General features: G+C 41.1%; 3 protein-coding genes across 4 annotated transcripts in view; 1 reads left to right on the top strand and 2 right to left on the bottom strand.

Moving 5' to 3' along the window:
- Positions 1–17,131, bottom strand: part of LOC306835344 (uncharacterized protein) — a 116,322-nt gene that overhangs the window by 51,837 nt on the left and 47,354 nt on the right. The window lies entirely within an intron of this gene.
- thtpa (thiamine triphosphatase) lies at positions 659–3,338 on the bottom strand. Its single transcript, XM_079361819.1, has 4 exons — positions 3,206–3,338; positions 2,354–2,423; positions 1,713–2,189; positions 659–1,574 (listed from the first exon to the last, which is right to left on the bottom strand). Exons 2-4 carry the CDS (start codon positions 2,421–2,423, stop codon positions 1,474–1,476), a joined length of 648 nt encoding a protein of 215 aa, XP_079217945.1. The 5' UTR covers positions 3,206–3,338; the 3' UTR covers positions 659–1,473.
- Positions 3,938–16,825, top strand: zfhx2 (zinc finger homeobox 2). Of its 2 annotated transcripts, none has more exons than XM_079361809.1 (5): positions 3,938–4,075; positions 6,154–6,312; positions 7,514–7,577; positions 9,010–13,151; positions 13,853–16,825. In XM_079361809.1, the coding sequence occupies exons 1-5, from the start codon at positions 4,070–4,072 to the stop codon at positions 14,285–14,287; spliced, it is 4,806 nt and encodes a 1,601-aa protein (XP_079217935.1). In that variant the 5' UTR covers positions 3,938–4,069; the 3' UTR covers positions 14,288–16,825. The 2 variants fall into 2 exon arrangements, with proteins under 2 accessions (XP_079217935.1, XP_079217934.1); XM_079361808.1 differs by lacking the exon at positions 3,938–4,075 and adding an exon at positions 4,099–4,612.

Below are 17,131 nucleotides of genomic sequence, written 5' to 3'. Positions count from 1 at the left end.
GTGCTCACAATGTATCCAGACAAAGCTTTCCTAAACAGGGGCTTGTGTTGGTACAACAGAGACTAGACCTGCAGAACAATCAAAAGGACCTTTAATTTGAACGTCTCTTAAACCTCATTCTTCACTTCTTACTGAGTGAGCACACTGCACAGCCTTAAACTAAAGACATTGATCAATGTGTGACTGTGGTAACTCATTGTGGTTTCTCACTGTTAATTGAGGCATCAAGAAACGTGAACACCAAAGTACTGCAGGAGTTTTTTAACAGAGAATTTGTGCTGCATGTTGCAGAGAAGACTAAATCCTGCAGTGTCTGCATACTAATTACAATTTAATGTTTCTGGCATAATATGAGCATGCTGCAAAAAACACGAGTCATTTAGTGCAGCAGCTTATCTATTTCTGCAAATGAACAGATAAAACACTGATCTAAACAGATGTCCCTTAACAAAAAACATCTTTATGTTGAAGAATATTTCATTTTTTCACAACATTTCTTGTTGAAGAATCAAGAATGTATTTTTTTTCTTTGGCTGTTCTTTTGTTGGGCAAGTGGTGAAGTGTGTCCTTGTAGAGCAATATCCCTGAGACTTTCATAATCATGCAGACACTGTTGTAGTCAGTATAGTGGTTACATTCAGACTAAACAGAGAGAGACTTTTTCAAGTTGTTGCAATGTTTTAATAGCTGATTTTGTCATATATTTCATATCTTTAAATTGATGCTGAAAAAAGGTGTTTTGCCCAACAAATCCTAGTTTATAAACAATGTAATACACAGATTTAATCAGTCAATCAAAACTAGAAAGACAATAGTGAAAAGTCTCAAATCCACCTTATAGTCACAGACCATGGAACACCCTTAATAACAACGACAATAATATAGTACAAAATAAATAATAGCTATATAAGTTAGTCCCCAGTGGATGGAGTTAAAAACAGAGTCATCTACTGTTCGACTGGGAGTGTTTATATTTAATCATCTGTCCTTTAAGGACAACACAGTATCATGAATGTTGAATACATAGTATGACAATCCTTGTGTTTCCAGAATTCACAGTTCATATCATACTCTCTATTTTACAGCCAGATTCAAACATAACTGTAGTGCATACGCTACATAAGTTAAAGAAAGTTTGAGGCGCCGGTATAGTATGGTGGTTAGTGTGCAGAGACTGTAATGATCCAGCGTGTGGCTTCTATCCTGCATGTCATTCCCCACTCTTTATCTCTCCCTGATTTCTGGCTCTATCCACTGTCCTATCCCTATAATAAAGCCCAAAAAACCCCAAACATAAATCTAAAAAAAAGAAATAAATTTCACTGAAGGTTGTAATGACAACCAAAATTGAATCTAGAGTTTAAAAGTCAAAGGATTGTGGTATGATGAAAGCTATCACAGCTTTACAAATATTAAACATGTCTTAAAGATATTCATCTGCTTTTTTTTTTAACAGATCATCTGAAGTGCCTCTTACAAAATGTGTGCGCTCAGTAGCTTTGCATAGTGCTCTGGATTATTTCTCTTGAGGTAAACACTCATTTTACCCTCGACTCGCTGGTCACCAGTCACACCTGTGAGGAAGAATAAGATGTATGCATGACTTTTGAGGAAAGGTCAATGAATGGCACATTTGCAATCAGTTTCATTAATATTATTAATGACGTGCAAAATGTCTAATGAATATAAGGTTTGACAGCTTTTTTACTCACCGAGCTTTCTAGCTGTTCTTTCAATTTTCTCCAGAGCAGACTGCACATCTCCTTCCTCTGGAACGAGGACCTCTATTTCTCCCACATGGTAGCCAAAATCAGCTTGGTCCAGATCTATGCGCACTCCATCCTCTAAAATGAACGACCGCCGTACAGTTGTAAACTCTGCAAAGCACACCAGATTCATTTTACTCTGCCAAGACTCGTTCTCCAATGAGGATGATTTCTCCGTGTCCTCAAAAACATCTTTTAAGATCTCTTTCACATGAAGTTGAATTTCAGGGAGATTGGTTATCTCCTTGTAGCGAGTACACAGGGCTGCTGTTTTTGATTGTTCTCCACTTGTCTCCTCTGTTGTTGGGCACTTGAGTTCCCAGCATTCTTTTCGTTTACGCAGCCACACGTCTTTTAACGTCAGGTCAAAGTTGGGGCTGTCAAAGTACTGGTCCTTAAACTGGTGCTGTCCAACACATGTTGCTGAGTCAGAGAAGAGGGTCAAAGAGTTAATGATGAGCACAATGGGATCTTATATAGACAATTCAGAGCAAGCTGTTGCAGTGTTGGCTTAGATCACAGTATCAGTTAAATTATGAAATTCTAAATTTACACATGAAATCAACGTGTGGAAAAGTCATACACACTGTCAGTCTCTTCCAGTGTTTTCAGAATGTCCGCATTGCACAGAAATTTTCTTTCCACTTCAACGCTCATCTGAAAGGACAAAATAAGATCAACACAAGAGACCTGCATTAAATGATATCAACCATAACAGTTTATAGGGCTGGGAAGTTATTCAAGATTTTGTTCAGTCATGATTTTGGCTTCACGCAATCATAAAAACAAGATAATTAGGATTAAAGAATTATTGAGCTCGTTGTTATATTTTGGCCACAAGTGTACATCACCTCTAACTCAAAAGCAGGGTCAATAGATTTATATGCATTCATTAATAATTATTATCATACATTATTGTTTTCTTATTAGTCATTTATGACTTGCTTTTTTAAGTGTGAAGAGTGTTTAAGTTTAATAAATGCATGTGATGCAGATATTGTTAAATCTATGAGAAACCGTTTTTAATAAATCATGATCTCAATTCTCAATATCAATCAGAATCATAAAGATCAGGCTTTTTTTTTTTTTTTTTTTTTTTGCCGTAATCGAGCAGCCCAAACAATGTGTTGCTTAAAAGCTTAAGGGACTTAGTTAAAGTTGTGTTCATTGTAAAATATGTTACAAAAAAATACATACTTAATACGATGTTTCAACTCTGTCGCACAGTACAGGTTATAGTGTACCTTTTCTGTTTGTTATTAATTTCCACGAAACATAACTGCACCAAACTGGAAACTCAACATGACACGCAGGCGTGTGTTTTATTATACTAAGATAGAAATGATTCAGCACTGTCTGCTGCTGTTATTCAAATTCCCTTTACTGCGACACAGCGCCTTCAAATCACAATTTACGAAAAGAGCAAACCTCGCACAAACCTCCAAAAGCCAAGTCTTTCAAATCCAAATAATTCGGCTTCAAAAATGTACTTGTAGGTAAGTACTGGTCGTCACTTGTCATTAAAGCGAAGTTTATTTTGCACAGGCGCAATTAGAGACACCTATATGGGTGTTCAGGAACCTCACTTCCTGTCCCAGTAACGCAGAGGCATACAGATGGTGCAGTTTTAATCTCCTCAGCCTCATAAATATTTATTCCTCATACTGTGTTGATGCGCACACCACACCTCTCGTTTGATTGAAACATGTCATGAACCGTGCGCGTGCGACTGCTGAGCCGAGCCCACGCGCTCACATCTTTATTATTCAGCTTCAATTAACTCCTTGCGCTCTTTTTGACATATCAAGGTGACAGAATGGGGACTCTTTTTTTTTTTTTTTTTAATTCACCTTTAATGCAGGGACGGGTAGAAATCCACACACTTTTTAGGAATAAAATATAAACGTAATGATTTTAACTCGTCAAATTATGACCGGCTGATAAATAATCGGCGCCTCGTGCTTTATATTAATACTATCTAATATGTCTAATATCAGCAGGGTTACATAAGGGATTTGATCGCCGTGTTTGTCCCTTCTGAATGTCAGCAATCAGCCTTGGGGGGAGCTGTGGTCTGTTTACTAGAGGGAAGAGGGGAAGGAGAGAGGGAATGAAGGGAGGGAGGGGAGAGAGAGAGAGAGAGCGAGTGAGAGAGGGAGAGAGGGAGAGAGAGAGAGAAAGAGAGAGAGAGAGAGAGAGAGAGAGAGAGGGAGGGCAGGCAAGAAAACTTTTCACTTCTGATGAGCTACTGAGGAGCCGTGTGTGTGTGTGTGTGTGTGTGCGCGCGTGCTGGAGCGGCGACCATGCAGGTAAAACGCATTAGCTGATTGCTCTGAACTTAATTAAACGTCATCCGCGAGCGCTTAATTGTGCTGATTTGAGCGAGAAGAGTGAACGACGGATCGTGTCCAATACCAATCCGATCCCTTATAGAAATCCTACATTAAATCCCAAACTTTTTTTCCTGCTTCTCGGCTGTTTTCGCCTGCTCTCTCTCCTTCCACCACCCCCCATCGTCGACCTCGGCGCACGTACTCCGCTTCAAGTCGCTTTAAAAGCTCTTAACTCTGTCGCCAATTACTACTTAAAAGCTGCTGTAATGATAGTTTAAATAGACATGTGTGCCGTTGTCGGTGTTTAAAATGTGGATTAGGCACTCGGACTTGTCAAAATGCGGTGTGCTGGGCGGCGAGGGAGGAGGGGGTGCGAGTGTTTTCTAACACATCTGTAAACGGAGCCCACCTTCATTAATTAAATGGCTTTAGTCCGGCTAGGCCTCCATCTGCGCTGTTGAGCGGCGGGCGGTGCAGCACTACATGCCCGGTCTGAAGCCCACAATCAGAGGGGTAAGGAGAAAACTCGAGGCCGGGGTTTCTGCCCTGAAGCTTCGGTATCTCTGGATAAACTCCTCGTCGGTGTATTTGTCGTGTTTGAGCTGGCAGAGGAGTGCAGACAGTTTAATTATCTCTGCCAGCTAACAGGCTAGCTAGCGAAGTGATACGAGTGTTATTAGCTTTTGTTTTTTGTTTTAATTTAGGGACCGTTCAGCCGACTCTGTGATTAAGCTGACGCCTGTCCTGGCTTTTTGCAGTTTCGAAGAAGTGACTACCGACCACTGCAGGATTATTTTCAGAAAACTACCAGCTAACCATTATAATGCGTCGTTAAAGGGGGGGGGGGGCGCATCTCAAACTAGCTCGCTAGCTAATTGATTCATCTCGTTTCGGCATAGCTAATTAGACTGTTGGTTAATTAGCTGATTAAAGGTCACCTATAGTTTTATCATGTCGTGTACTTATAAATGTCGTGACAGTATATACACTCTGCATACTTGTCGAGATACTCTGTAGTCGTAGATCCGATACTAGCTTGCTAATTGGCATGACGAGGAAGTAGGGACTGTAGCTGTGTTGGTATTTCTCCTCGTGGACATGAATTACATCTCTGGCTTTGAATGCATGCAAGCTGTGTGGAAAAAGAAAACCTCACTGGCTGCCTTTTGATTTCCTCTAAAACTACATTTGGGAGCAATTTGATAGGACTGTTGATGTCTCATATTTTCTTATAATGACCACATGTTATTTCATGATTTAAGTTTAATGATTGTCAACCAATACACGTAATGCATATGATCTAGTCTGAGCACAGCTTGACAATATTCAGCTTTTATTACAATTCATCTATACATGTAATATTATTGTTTAGCTGAAGGTGTTGTGTGCAGCTGTGAGATTCAGATCAAACTTTGTGTTTTGTATACACTTCTTCACAACACAGTCCATATTTAAAATTCCCATGTATGTGTTTAATATGATTCTGACATACCAGACACCATTTTGTGAACTCCTCCACAAATATCGTTACACCAGAGTAATCAATCTGAGGTTTCTTTCTTCTGTTGTAAAAGAAAACCTGACTGTTTAAGGGTTTTGTTATAAGGTAATTAAGTTAATAGGTAATTATATAAGCACCTGCAGTCTGCTCAATATCATCAGTGATAATTCAGCATAAGTAAGGCCATGTAGCGCCATAGCTTGAAGGTTTTATTATATATTAATAAAGTATTTATAAGAAGCCATTAACAAATAGATATTGGGCCGACTGTCTCTACAGGTCTAAAGTTTTCTGTTAAGTTTGCAGACAACTAACATGTTTAGTGACCTTTCAAAGCTATAGATTCTGCACTCAAGCTTTGGCTTCAGTCATTTTAGTCAGTGATACATTTTGTTAACCTAACTCAGGTGCTGAAACAACACACAAAAATCAATTTAATACAACTCCCTTTTTAAGCTCCTTTTAATTTCTTCATATGTTTAAGGCATTCCTTGTGCAGCACTGTAATTATTTATGATAAGGATTCTCTAACAACCACCCTTTGTTGTGTCAGGAGGAGTCTGGAGAGACAGTCGGCAGTGAAAGCAATCGGGAGGCCGAGTGGCTGTGCCCCCTGTGCCAAAAAGGACAACTTGACAGATCGTCCCTGTCTCTTCATCTCACTGAGCAGCACAGTGTGCTTCAATCTTGTGTCGACAGACTGCTGGACATTGTAAGTATAACCACAATATATATCATAAGGTTTCCAAGGTCATAATCCATGTTCTTAGTCTTCACACATTTTTCTCTCACTATGGCTATGCCCACTTAAATGTTATCTACTCTGTAAAGTAGCGTACATTAATTATGTGTATGCTTACTGATTCCAATTGCAGCCTGCATGTTCTTACTGTTGTTTAAAAAATGTTTAATATCCTACAGGAGCTCTGCAGTAAACAGTGAACACGTTTTTAAAGTGTTTTTGGTGTTGTTTAAACCAATTTTGATCAACTTGTTTTTGTCGGAAATGGAGATAAAGACCTTTTTTAAGAGTTTTTATCAGATCACCACGAGGTGATTAGCAAAGAGAAACAATGAGTGACACAAACTGACTTTCACTGACACTTAATGCAATAAAAAGAGAAAGGAAAATGCAAACAAAAAAGTGGAATAAACTTCAGGAAGACTGCATTGTATTTTGTGTATGTTACAATGACTGCACTTAGTTGTATGTGTGCTAATATATGAGGAAGGATCTCCTCTAAGAATAGTTGTCAAATTAAGTGCCAATTGAAAAGGGCATTTTGGCTGTTTATTTACAGTAGCCCAAATTCCCCAAGTACGTTGATTATCCAAAGAAACTCCTCTTAACAAAGTAGTATTCTTTGGAAGAGATGCAACCAGGGCAATGTATATATGAATATTTACGTTACCAAATATTTGGTTAATATACTGACAGAGAATTTTTAGTTGTGACTGCTGAGGATTAGGTTTTTTCAGTCTCTCATGAAAATTGTGGGAATTCACTGTTGCAGACATGGCTAAAGTTTTCATTATGTTGATCGTCTGTTTTTAATTGATGGGATTAACAAATTACCAAATGTGTCGAGCAGAAAGAATTTGATAATTGGACAAAAAATAAATGAATATAAAAAAATGCCTCAGTGAGCACACTGTTATTAACGGGTCTATGCAGTTTAGAATTGAAAGTGTAATGATATAGGGTAAATTGATCAAAGGCGGCTAAATTTATGCCTTAAGGATCATTTGCAAATTAAAGGCTAGCCCGGGTGGCTTTTTGTGTTCTATCACCGCACATCTCTGTCACGCCCAAAAGTTAAGCTACTCCAAATCAACAAAGTATTTAGCTCATCCAAAAGTAAAGTTTGCTTTGGGAATTTTGTTGACATTTTCTTTTCATTTTCTTTTGACAGGCTGTTCTGAAACAGGCCACCAAGGGAGGAGAAGAAGAAGACAAGTATGCACCCAAGTTTGCAGGTAAGTGTGACACGTGCTTCCACAATGGTTTTGATCACAGGGAGTTGAACCGATAACTGTGATACATCTGCAGCATCTTTTATTAGCAAAATAATCTGTTTTAAGGATGACTGTTATTTTTAAAGGATATGAAATACCAAGGCATAAAGAAATCTGAGGCACGCATATTTGAGAACAATTTGCACATGGTGCTCGTGCATAAGATTTGACAAAACACTTATTTACACATTTGTATTACTGTTAATTGTTCTTAAAGAGACAGTGAGTCACATTTTCTGAAATGTAACCTGTATAAACATGCACATAACACTTATAGCATACTTTAAGTGTAAGGCCCGTGTCTGTCTGTGCTGGGAATCTCCCCTCACTCTTAAATGTACTCTGTCTTATTTTCAGAGCTGAAGAGTCGTGTGTAACCTACAGTATCAATCCCCAGGTTAGGTCTGAAATATAAAATGTAATAGAGTAGTGACGTCTCTCTCTCTCACTTTCATCTGTAGTGTGCGTGTCTGCAACAGATGCCACAGTATAATCCGTACATCTGAATTAAACACTAAAGCCTCTTTTTAAAGTGTTGGTAATTGCTGACCAGGAAAGGAGAAATGTCTGTCAGGTTGTGATTGGATACAAGTTGTTTTAGTTTGACTTAGGGCAGAGCAGACAGGCCACATACAGCTGGCAGGATGAAACATGGCACTGGCTGCATTTACACAAAACCTGCTTTTTTCCTAAAGGGTAGTGTGGCCATGCTAGTTTGTTCTGCAGGACATAACCTAGGTGAACAAGAAGAAGGTTATATTTTATTTCCCAATTTCTCCTTTTTCTTATCTGTGCTGCTTCCTTCCTTCCCTCACTCCCTCTCTACATCCCTTTTTTTTCTTTTTCAGTTTTTGGCATATCCTTGATGATTTCCTGTTCTATAATGTCAACTGTAAAATGATCAACTACCATCGTGTTTTCACATCTGATAGCGAAAGTATTTTGGTATTTCTACTCTTTAGATGGTGAAATATTGTGTATGCACACTGTAAATCAATAAAATCCTCAGAGATGACCCCAAGTTATTCTACAGGTCTCCAAATCAAACGGTTCCAGAAATCTTGCAGATTAGTCTCTTATGCTCTGTAGAGTTGCTGGCTTGGCTGTGAGCTGAGGTGGGGCTAACTTTAGCTCACTAAATGTCTAAAATCATTGCTCTGTGACATGACTTTTGTTTTGACTGACAAAATCCTCAGTTCTGCTGTTGTACATTTAAAAACTGGGTAAAAGGAAGAATGGTTACATTCAGAAGGGAAATTAGAAAAATGCATTTGGAATGAAAATTGCAAATCGTGTGAGTTGGGATCAAATCCAGATTGTAAATGTATGTGTGTGTCTTAAGTAAGAACTCGGTGTATTACAAAATAAGTTAAACATGCTTTTAATTCATCAGATGCAGTATCCTCACAATTGAAGAACACCGAAGACGTCACTTCAGACCTCCACCAATCTGGTGAGAGTGCAGACGCTACCCAGATGCTTGGAGACACAGAGATGGAAGACAAGAGAACAATAGAACAGGAGGGAGGTGACGATGAGCTAGGGCCAGAAGATGAGGGAAATCCACCTAAAAGAGCCAAACAGCAAAATGCAACTGAAAACACCGAAGTTTCAGACCCCAGTGAAAAGTCTGTCGGAAAAAATGGTGCGCCAGCTGAGAATAACTCCCGGTTCAAATGCAATGCTTGTCTGGAAACATTTTCCAGCAGAACTGCCCTGAGTGTGCATTACAACTCTGCAGCCCATATTCAGAAGATGACAACAGGCGCTTCTAAACAAGCCAGTGAAAATGAGAGTCAAGCGCTCTCCGTGCCGGTCCTATCTCGGCCATATATATCAAACAAACCCTACCAGTGTGCTATATGTCGAGTCTCTTACAATCATGCCATCACTCTGGAGAGCCATATGAAATCTGTCTTGCACCAGTCTCGCAGCAGAAATGCAAATGCTGCAAACAACGCAGTAGCCACCGCAAGTCTGGGAGGTAGCGCCACAACTGTAGTGACAACGTCTGGAAGTGGAACTAACCAGTTGGTCAACACCACTAACTGTGTTGCTCCTGGGACACTGATGGTGACTTCGGCATCAGATAGAGAGCAGCTCCCGACTTCTCAAGTAGCTCCCCCCCTACTTACCTCCCCTGTGGCCTCAGCTCAGGCGGTTTCTGCATTTCTCACCCTGCTCACATCCAGTCCAAGCACCCTCTCGCACTCCCTCCTTCCTTCCCTATTTGCGGCCGGTGCTGCTCCTGGTGCCACCGTGCCTCAGCTTGTGCCTCAGCCTCAAATGGTCTTGCCCTTGATCTTAAACGGGCTCCAAGCCCAAACCCAGCAGCATCAAGAAAACCAGCAAGGCCAGCTCCTTACCCAGTGTGTGCCATTCGTAGGTCTCAGTACAGCCCAGCAAGCTCTTCTAACCCAAAGACTTAACAGCTTACAGAACCAGTGGCCATCTGCAGGATTCCCAACAAACACACAGCACTTCCTTGATGGGCAAGACGAGACTATGAAGACTGAGAAAGAACAAGAAAAGCAGGAACTTGATGAGATGGCTGAAGACCAGACCAAGGACAAGAAGAACTGTACCACAGAGAAGGATGATAAGGGTAAAGAATTTGCACAGTGTCCAAATACAGAAAGCAAAGTGAAGGTTGAGAATGATGAAGGCGATGAGAAAGCACACATGGACAGCACAACAGATGGAGAAACTTCAACTAATCCGTTGGAACTGGAAGGTGACAAAGCAGCTTGCCTCAATCTCTCCCCAGTGGAAACCGAGAGGAGTCTCCAGAATAAGAACGTCTCGCCTTCTGCATCAGTGCCCAGTAACTCGAGCCTCAGTCCAATACATTTAAACCTTACACTTAGCCCTGATTCTACTCCTCGAAAATCCCAATCCAGCACTAGCCCTTGTGGCTCCCTTGGAACCCCAAAATCCAGCCCAAGTACAAATGCCTTAACCAACAAACAAAGCCGACCCCATTGTTATACAAAGGGATCCATGTATATAGACCTTCCAACACTGACCGAGTTCCAGATGGAAGTTCTTTGGGCATTCTTTGAATCGCGTAGTGAGGCTGATGCTGCAAGTCCACCACACGAGGACTGTGAGGCCCTCGGTCGAGAAGTCGGTTTGTCTGAGGGAGAGGTACGCAGGTGGTTGAGCCAGGCCCGAAATGCTAAACAGAAACAGAGAGAGACAGAAAATCTGCAAGGTTTGGCAGGACTTACGAGGCATTCCCAAAGTTCTGACAATGACTTTGATGACGAAGAAAGGTCACTGATCATTGCAGAAGGCGAGGATGATGCTGAAGCATTTGGTAGTCAGGCAATAGACTTGTCCAGTACACGAGGGAAACATAGACATAGATATTTGGGAAGGGAGGGTCAGATAGATTCCTGTCTGACTTCTGACTCAGAAAATGAGGTATATACCTCTGTCATTGTGTCTGATGAGGAAAGTCAGATTGGGTTGGCAAGGGAGGCTACTGAAAGCCCACTTAAAGATGAAGCTCAGTGGGAGGTCCATGGTAATAAGGCGTCAGTTGGAGGAAAGGTCCTCCGCTCCACTACGGTGTTTCTTTCTGATGCAGAGGATGAATATGAAGATGAGGAAGGAGAAGGGGATCAGAGGTCCCAGAGGAAAAAGCGGAAAGGGGAGTTTGAGCATGACGAGGTGGAGATTAAAAAGGAAAGACAGGACCCGGATGTAGATCTGGAGCTGGTGGCCCAAGCAGATCCTCCAAATTCGCTCCTCCACACTGAGATCCAAACTGGTGCTCTCCACTCACTTCCCTTGTCTCTTGCTCCCTTTTCCGCCCAGTTCCTCAGCCCGTATGTCCTCTCACTTGCTCCTTCAATGGTTGGAGACAGGAACAAGACACCAATCTTTCCTAACCCACCAATTATCACACGCTTCTCCGGCTCTCTCCTTTCCCAGTCTTTTTCCTCCAACAACCAAACGTCTCACTATCTGTCGAATGGTGGTGACTGTGAGTCAGCTCTGGATCTCAGTATAGGGAAAAACAACTCAAAATATGCTTCCTCCTCATCCTCTCTGGCTGACAAAATTGCAGCACAAAAGGGGCAGTTGCTTGACGGACTTGGCTTAAGGCCCACATCTAAAGGTCTGGTAGTTGTTCAGGTGAAGCCGGAATCTATTAATGCCATGTCCTCTTCTAACAGCAGTATGAGTCTAGTTAACTGCAACAACATGGCAAAGTCTAGTATTTACATGAGAGCAGCAGAGAAAGTGAATGCTACACTACTGGAAAGAGAGCGAGAAAAGGAGAGAGAGAAGGAGAGAGAGCAGGAGCAGCAGCAGAGGAAGTCGAAAGGAAAGCGGTATCGGGACATGCGACGTTCAAGAACCATCATTCAAGCGGAACAACTTGATATTCTGTATGGCTGCTATTTCAAAGACCCAAACCCTGGGAAACACGAATTTGAACAAATTTCAGAGTGGGTGCACCTTCCAAAGAAGGTTGTTCAGATTTGGTTCCAGAACATGAGGGCAAGGGAACGTAAAGGTGAGGTCCGGTTCATCAGTGATGGGACCCTGGCCGCAGTTGGCAAACCTCTTATTAAATTCACCTGGCCTCTATCCAAACCCATATTTTCGAACAAGCCACCTCAAAGTAATAGCAGTTGCATCACAACAACACCAATTGTGCGCACACTCATTAAGACAGAAAGAGAGCCTGTGAAGGAGCTGGGCAAACCTGCTTTGCTGAAGAAAATTGCCCCAGTCCCCATCAAGCCAAAGGAAATTGTGTCTTCTACCGCAGCCTCTCCTGTGAGCAGCAGTGCTTGTGCAGTGCCAAAGACCAAACTTGAAACCACCAGCAATGCCACTATGGTCAAAGTTGCACCGAAAGTCAGCCCCCCTGTCCTTTTAGCACCACCCAAGGATCCAATCCCCATTGCACCAAGACCTGCCCAGAAACGAAAGGTCGAAGAGGAGAGTGAGGAAGAAAAGACGGATGATGAGAAAGACGATGAAGATGAGATGGGTCATGGACCAGGGACCACGAACCGTATGGTGCCCAAACTGCCCACAACACCCATCAACAATAGGACAAATGCCTCACATGTGGTAACACAAAAACATAACGGGGTCCACTACTGGTCCTCCAAACCGATAAAGATCAACACTATTTCGAGAGAACAACTGGCTCTTCCCACGCATACGCCTCCTCGTACTATCCCCCCTCCTCCCACCCCCAGCATTGCACCAGTCAGCCCAAATACCCCAAGCTCTGGCAAAGTGGCCATCCCCCCCACCCCGGTCATATCAAAATCAAGCCCATCAGAAAGCAGCTTTCTGCCCCATTCATCTAGCCGCAGACCACGCACACACCTGTCCTGCCTACAGCTGTCCATTCTGCAGTCCTGCTATGAGACCTGTGCCCACCCTAATGCAATGGAGTGCGAGGCAATCGGCAATGAGCTCAATCTGCCGCTCAAGGTGGTTCAGATTTGGTTCCAAAACACGAGAGCCAAGGAGAAGCGCTGGAGGCTGCAGCAAGAGAAAATTGTAAGTGGGTGTAAAGACTTCCTCCACTGTGTTTTTGAAAGACCTTTGTACAGAATTACATTAATGTAATGTATGCTAGCTCACCAAAGAAAAGAAGCCTTGTTTTTGTTTTATGGCTATCGGGCTTGAAACATTGGCATACGTATTGATATTTTTAAAAAATATATATAACATGCAATTAATGATTTAAAACAAATGGTAATAAAATCTTTAAGATGTAATGCATAGTTAGGGGTGGAAGGGGGAAGTTATTTTCTTGATGGATTTTTGCAGGGATCTGCAGTTTGTGACTGCAGATCTTTCAGAAAATGTATAAACTACACTAGGCTAACTAGTTTTTACTGTACTCTAAAAGTTGAATTTGTTGCAATGTGAAAACAAATGCAGATGAATCAGCAATAGTTTGGGGTATTTCCTTTTTACATTAGTAAAAAAAAAAAAAATTGAGTTACAGAAATGCCTAATTTTAAGAATGTAAAAATGTAATTATTTAGAGATAATTACCTTAAGGGAATATTTTATTCTTAAAAAGGTTTGGTGAATTGTGCATGAGGAAATTCTGTCGTGAGCTTCAATATTACACATTCAGTGAAATCTGTAACAAATTGTTGTCATCAAAGGATAGTAATTCAACTTTTTCCCTCTCTACTCTCTGGTCCTGCCCACCCAACGCTCTATCTACCCTACCTTACCGTTCCCAGTCTCCTCTGTCAGGTGGGAAGGTGGACATGAGTTCAGGAAGTTACCTGCAGTACAACGCTCTCAAAGCAAATCGGCCCATCCTGCCCAAACCAGTTCAGCTGACGGTTAATGAAACTCCAGCTTCCCCAGTGGCCGGCCAGGCAGCGCAGAAGGAGACCCTGACAGGCCGCTGCGAAGCCTGCAGTGTCTCATTTGAATCTCGAGCTGCGGCGAGGGCCCATGTCTTCTCGTCACGACATCTGGCAACCCTGAGAACAACCAATTTTGGCCAACCATCAACACTTGTCAACAAGAATGGAACGAGTAATGGTGGACCTGGCAGTGCTGTGCAGGGATCACAGGTCTCTCAGTCTACTCCAGTATCAAGTACTGGTTCTAGTTCCATAGGGGAGATGGTTATTGAGACACCTACACCGAAAACTACCAGCAGCTAGAGACTCAAATTGGGATGGGTCTGCACACTGACATTCTTGGACCCATTTGGGATCCTAGATTTTAATAAATAAATTTGAGCACTAACCCTCAAAAACTAATGTTTTTGGTTTTTCAAGTTGGCTCCCACTGCATCCGCTGTCTCTTGCTCGACCTTCACTGAACTACATTACTCTAGGTCCACCTGGTACCTAATCCATCCGCAGACTGTTTCCATGCTGCTTCACACTTTGAGTGACTGTCTCAAAAGTGATGAACACATCTCTAGTCTCCCTCAACCCTCACCACTTTATCCAAACTTTTTTGGTCCCAAGTCTGTGGTTATATATTACGTCAATGACCTTCCTATAATTTGTTACGACATTTAACTTGCCACGCTTGAACTGTTCGCATCGGTGTTTCCTCTTTGGAAGTGGCAATTTGAAAGAATGCCTGCAAACACCTTTTGGGATAATAACATGAAATACTTGCATTAATGACTCCCAGATTGCTCCTGTGGAATTGTTTTCTCACGCCTACTCACTTTTAGGGAGCAGAACGCTTGGAGAAAAAAAACTGGACTGAACCATTGGGAGAGGATGAACTGGTCTGGACTGTCACCTTTTTACTTTGCTAACTTGGTTTGAAGAGTGTTGCGTCTACTTATTTGGGATATGAGAAAAAGGTACTAGATAGAGAGCAGGGCTGTTGACTTGTCCCCATTTACACGTTGATAGTTTTCATGACAATCCAAATACACAGGGCAAAAAGAGAGGCTGAGGGAACAGTCTTGGCATACTGCACTTTGACACATTTTACATAGTTTGAAGCATTCTAATGCAAGTGTCTTTTTTTATGAAAAGATGCATTAATGCATGTTGGATGCCTTAATATAAATCACGTGAAATAAATTGGTTTTTGCTATTCTGAGACCTGTTTTAGGTGCGAGCATAATCTGCGAGAGGCAGGCGTGGGTATTAACATGAAGAGCTCTGTTCCAAAATGCTTTTATGTCCACCATGGGGGAAATAACTCCTGTTTGTTGTCAGCATTCTCCTGGCCAAGGACTATCATCACCAACTATCTTGTTTTTTTTTTGGTTTTTTTTTTACAACAAATTGTTTTGATCCTGTGGATTTTACTTTCTCTTCAAATGGTGAATGTCATTTTGAAATGCAACTCTTCAAACTATCTGGGGTTTAAAAAAAAATTGTTGGTGTGGGATATAAGAGCGCCTTAAAAAGAAACACCACCAGGTTCATAAATGAATGCCCAGGTTATACCTAGTAATGTGGGGGAATAAATTTTATCCTTATCCGGCCCCAAGGGTCAGATAAATTTATCACATTTACAGTTTTCTTCTTCATGAATACTGTGCAAAAGAAAACTGAAGAATTCATTATATTAATTCAATATTTATACAAATGACAATGTAAGCAATTAAACCGGTTTAAAAGATTTTATTTAGGTCAGCAGCCAAGTCTCTTAAAATACCAGAGCTTGAAAATTGGCTGTTCTCTACTTTTCCTTTTTCTTCCAGTTTTGATACAGAGTTAAGAGTTCAATGTATGTGCTGTTAAATTAGATCTTATATCTGGAAACCATCAAAAGGGAGTAGGTTGGGTATTCCTCGCATCCTTAAGGGACTTGAGGAATACTCAAATCTTTGCAGCAAATTGGGAAACGTATTGACTGAGCTAATGAGATGGTGCTGTGCTGAAGGACACGTAACATACTAAAGATGTATTCCTTCAATTTAAGTTGTATATTAATGTTACTATTGATAGTTTTAACTAAATGCAAAACTAAAACCTGAACTTTTGTAAAGAAATATATAAAATAACTGATATTCCAAAGTAATCCTCCCTTTGCTTTCTGTCATTCAAATACCAAAAAGCAATCTTGAGGTCGACAGAGAGCAGGTGAGGTGTTTGTTAATGCAAACTGTAGAACATCCCACGGCTTGACACTTGCACTAGTCCACAATTTTTGCACAAGCTACAGACATTTCAAAATGAACACAGCCATTTACACAATTTAAAAGAGTCACTTGGTGGGGTTTCTGAAACAAGGACGGTGACAGTGTCCTTTCCTGAGTAATAATTTGTGCTCCTGATCGGAACTGTTTCTTGTGTGTAAAGCGAGGACTGAAGTGCTTTAACTTCGAGACTGGGATTTACACACGCACACAGACGTGGTGTTGCACTGTCCAAACTAGCTAGGTTTTTATGGAGATTTGCTTTTTATTCCTGTATGTTTCATTGTCACTTTGATTATCACTCTTGTTATTATAGTACTACTACTTATACAATTTATCATTACTACTCATCACTGTTTTTGATTATTGATCATTAATGGTTTTAAATGCCACCTCTCTGCTCAAAAACAGTATGATATTCCTCTGAATATTGAACAATAATAGTGGCAGTGTTGTTATAAATCGTTAGACTTTTGATTAAGCGTTTTTTTTCCCTCACTTGTACCTGCCTTTTTTTGTGTTTGGTCTCCATTATGCTTTCTTTGATATACAGAAAAAGAAATAAAATCAGTTGAACAACAAAGCTCATGTGTTATTGCAGTACCATTGAGGCACTGCTTCTTGTGGGAAGGGTTTAAATTATGTATATTTCCCCTGACTGGCAAACTTCAAAGATCAGTGAAGTCATACTTGGGTAGACAATTTATATCCCAATCGTATGTGCCTAGAATTAATTAACTTAACAATTGGCATTGCCGGTCTATTGAGACAGAGATGATAGACAGATATGTTACCCAGTTAGTGGCAAATGTACTTTTCGGAACCGGAAATTCGAGTGGGATTGTCCAATAGGAACGAGGCAGACGCCGAAGAGGTTGTCTAGAATCAT

Source organism: Symphodus melops, assembly GCF_947650265.1.
Source record: "Symphodus melops genome assembly, chromosome: 14".
Classification (NCBI taxonomy): Eukaryota; Metazoa; Chordata; class Actinopteri; order Labriformes; family Labridae; genus Symphodus; species Symphodus melops.
This window is presented reverse-complemented; position numbering and strand designations above follow the sequence as displayed.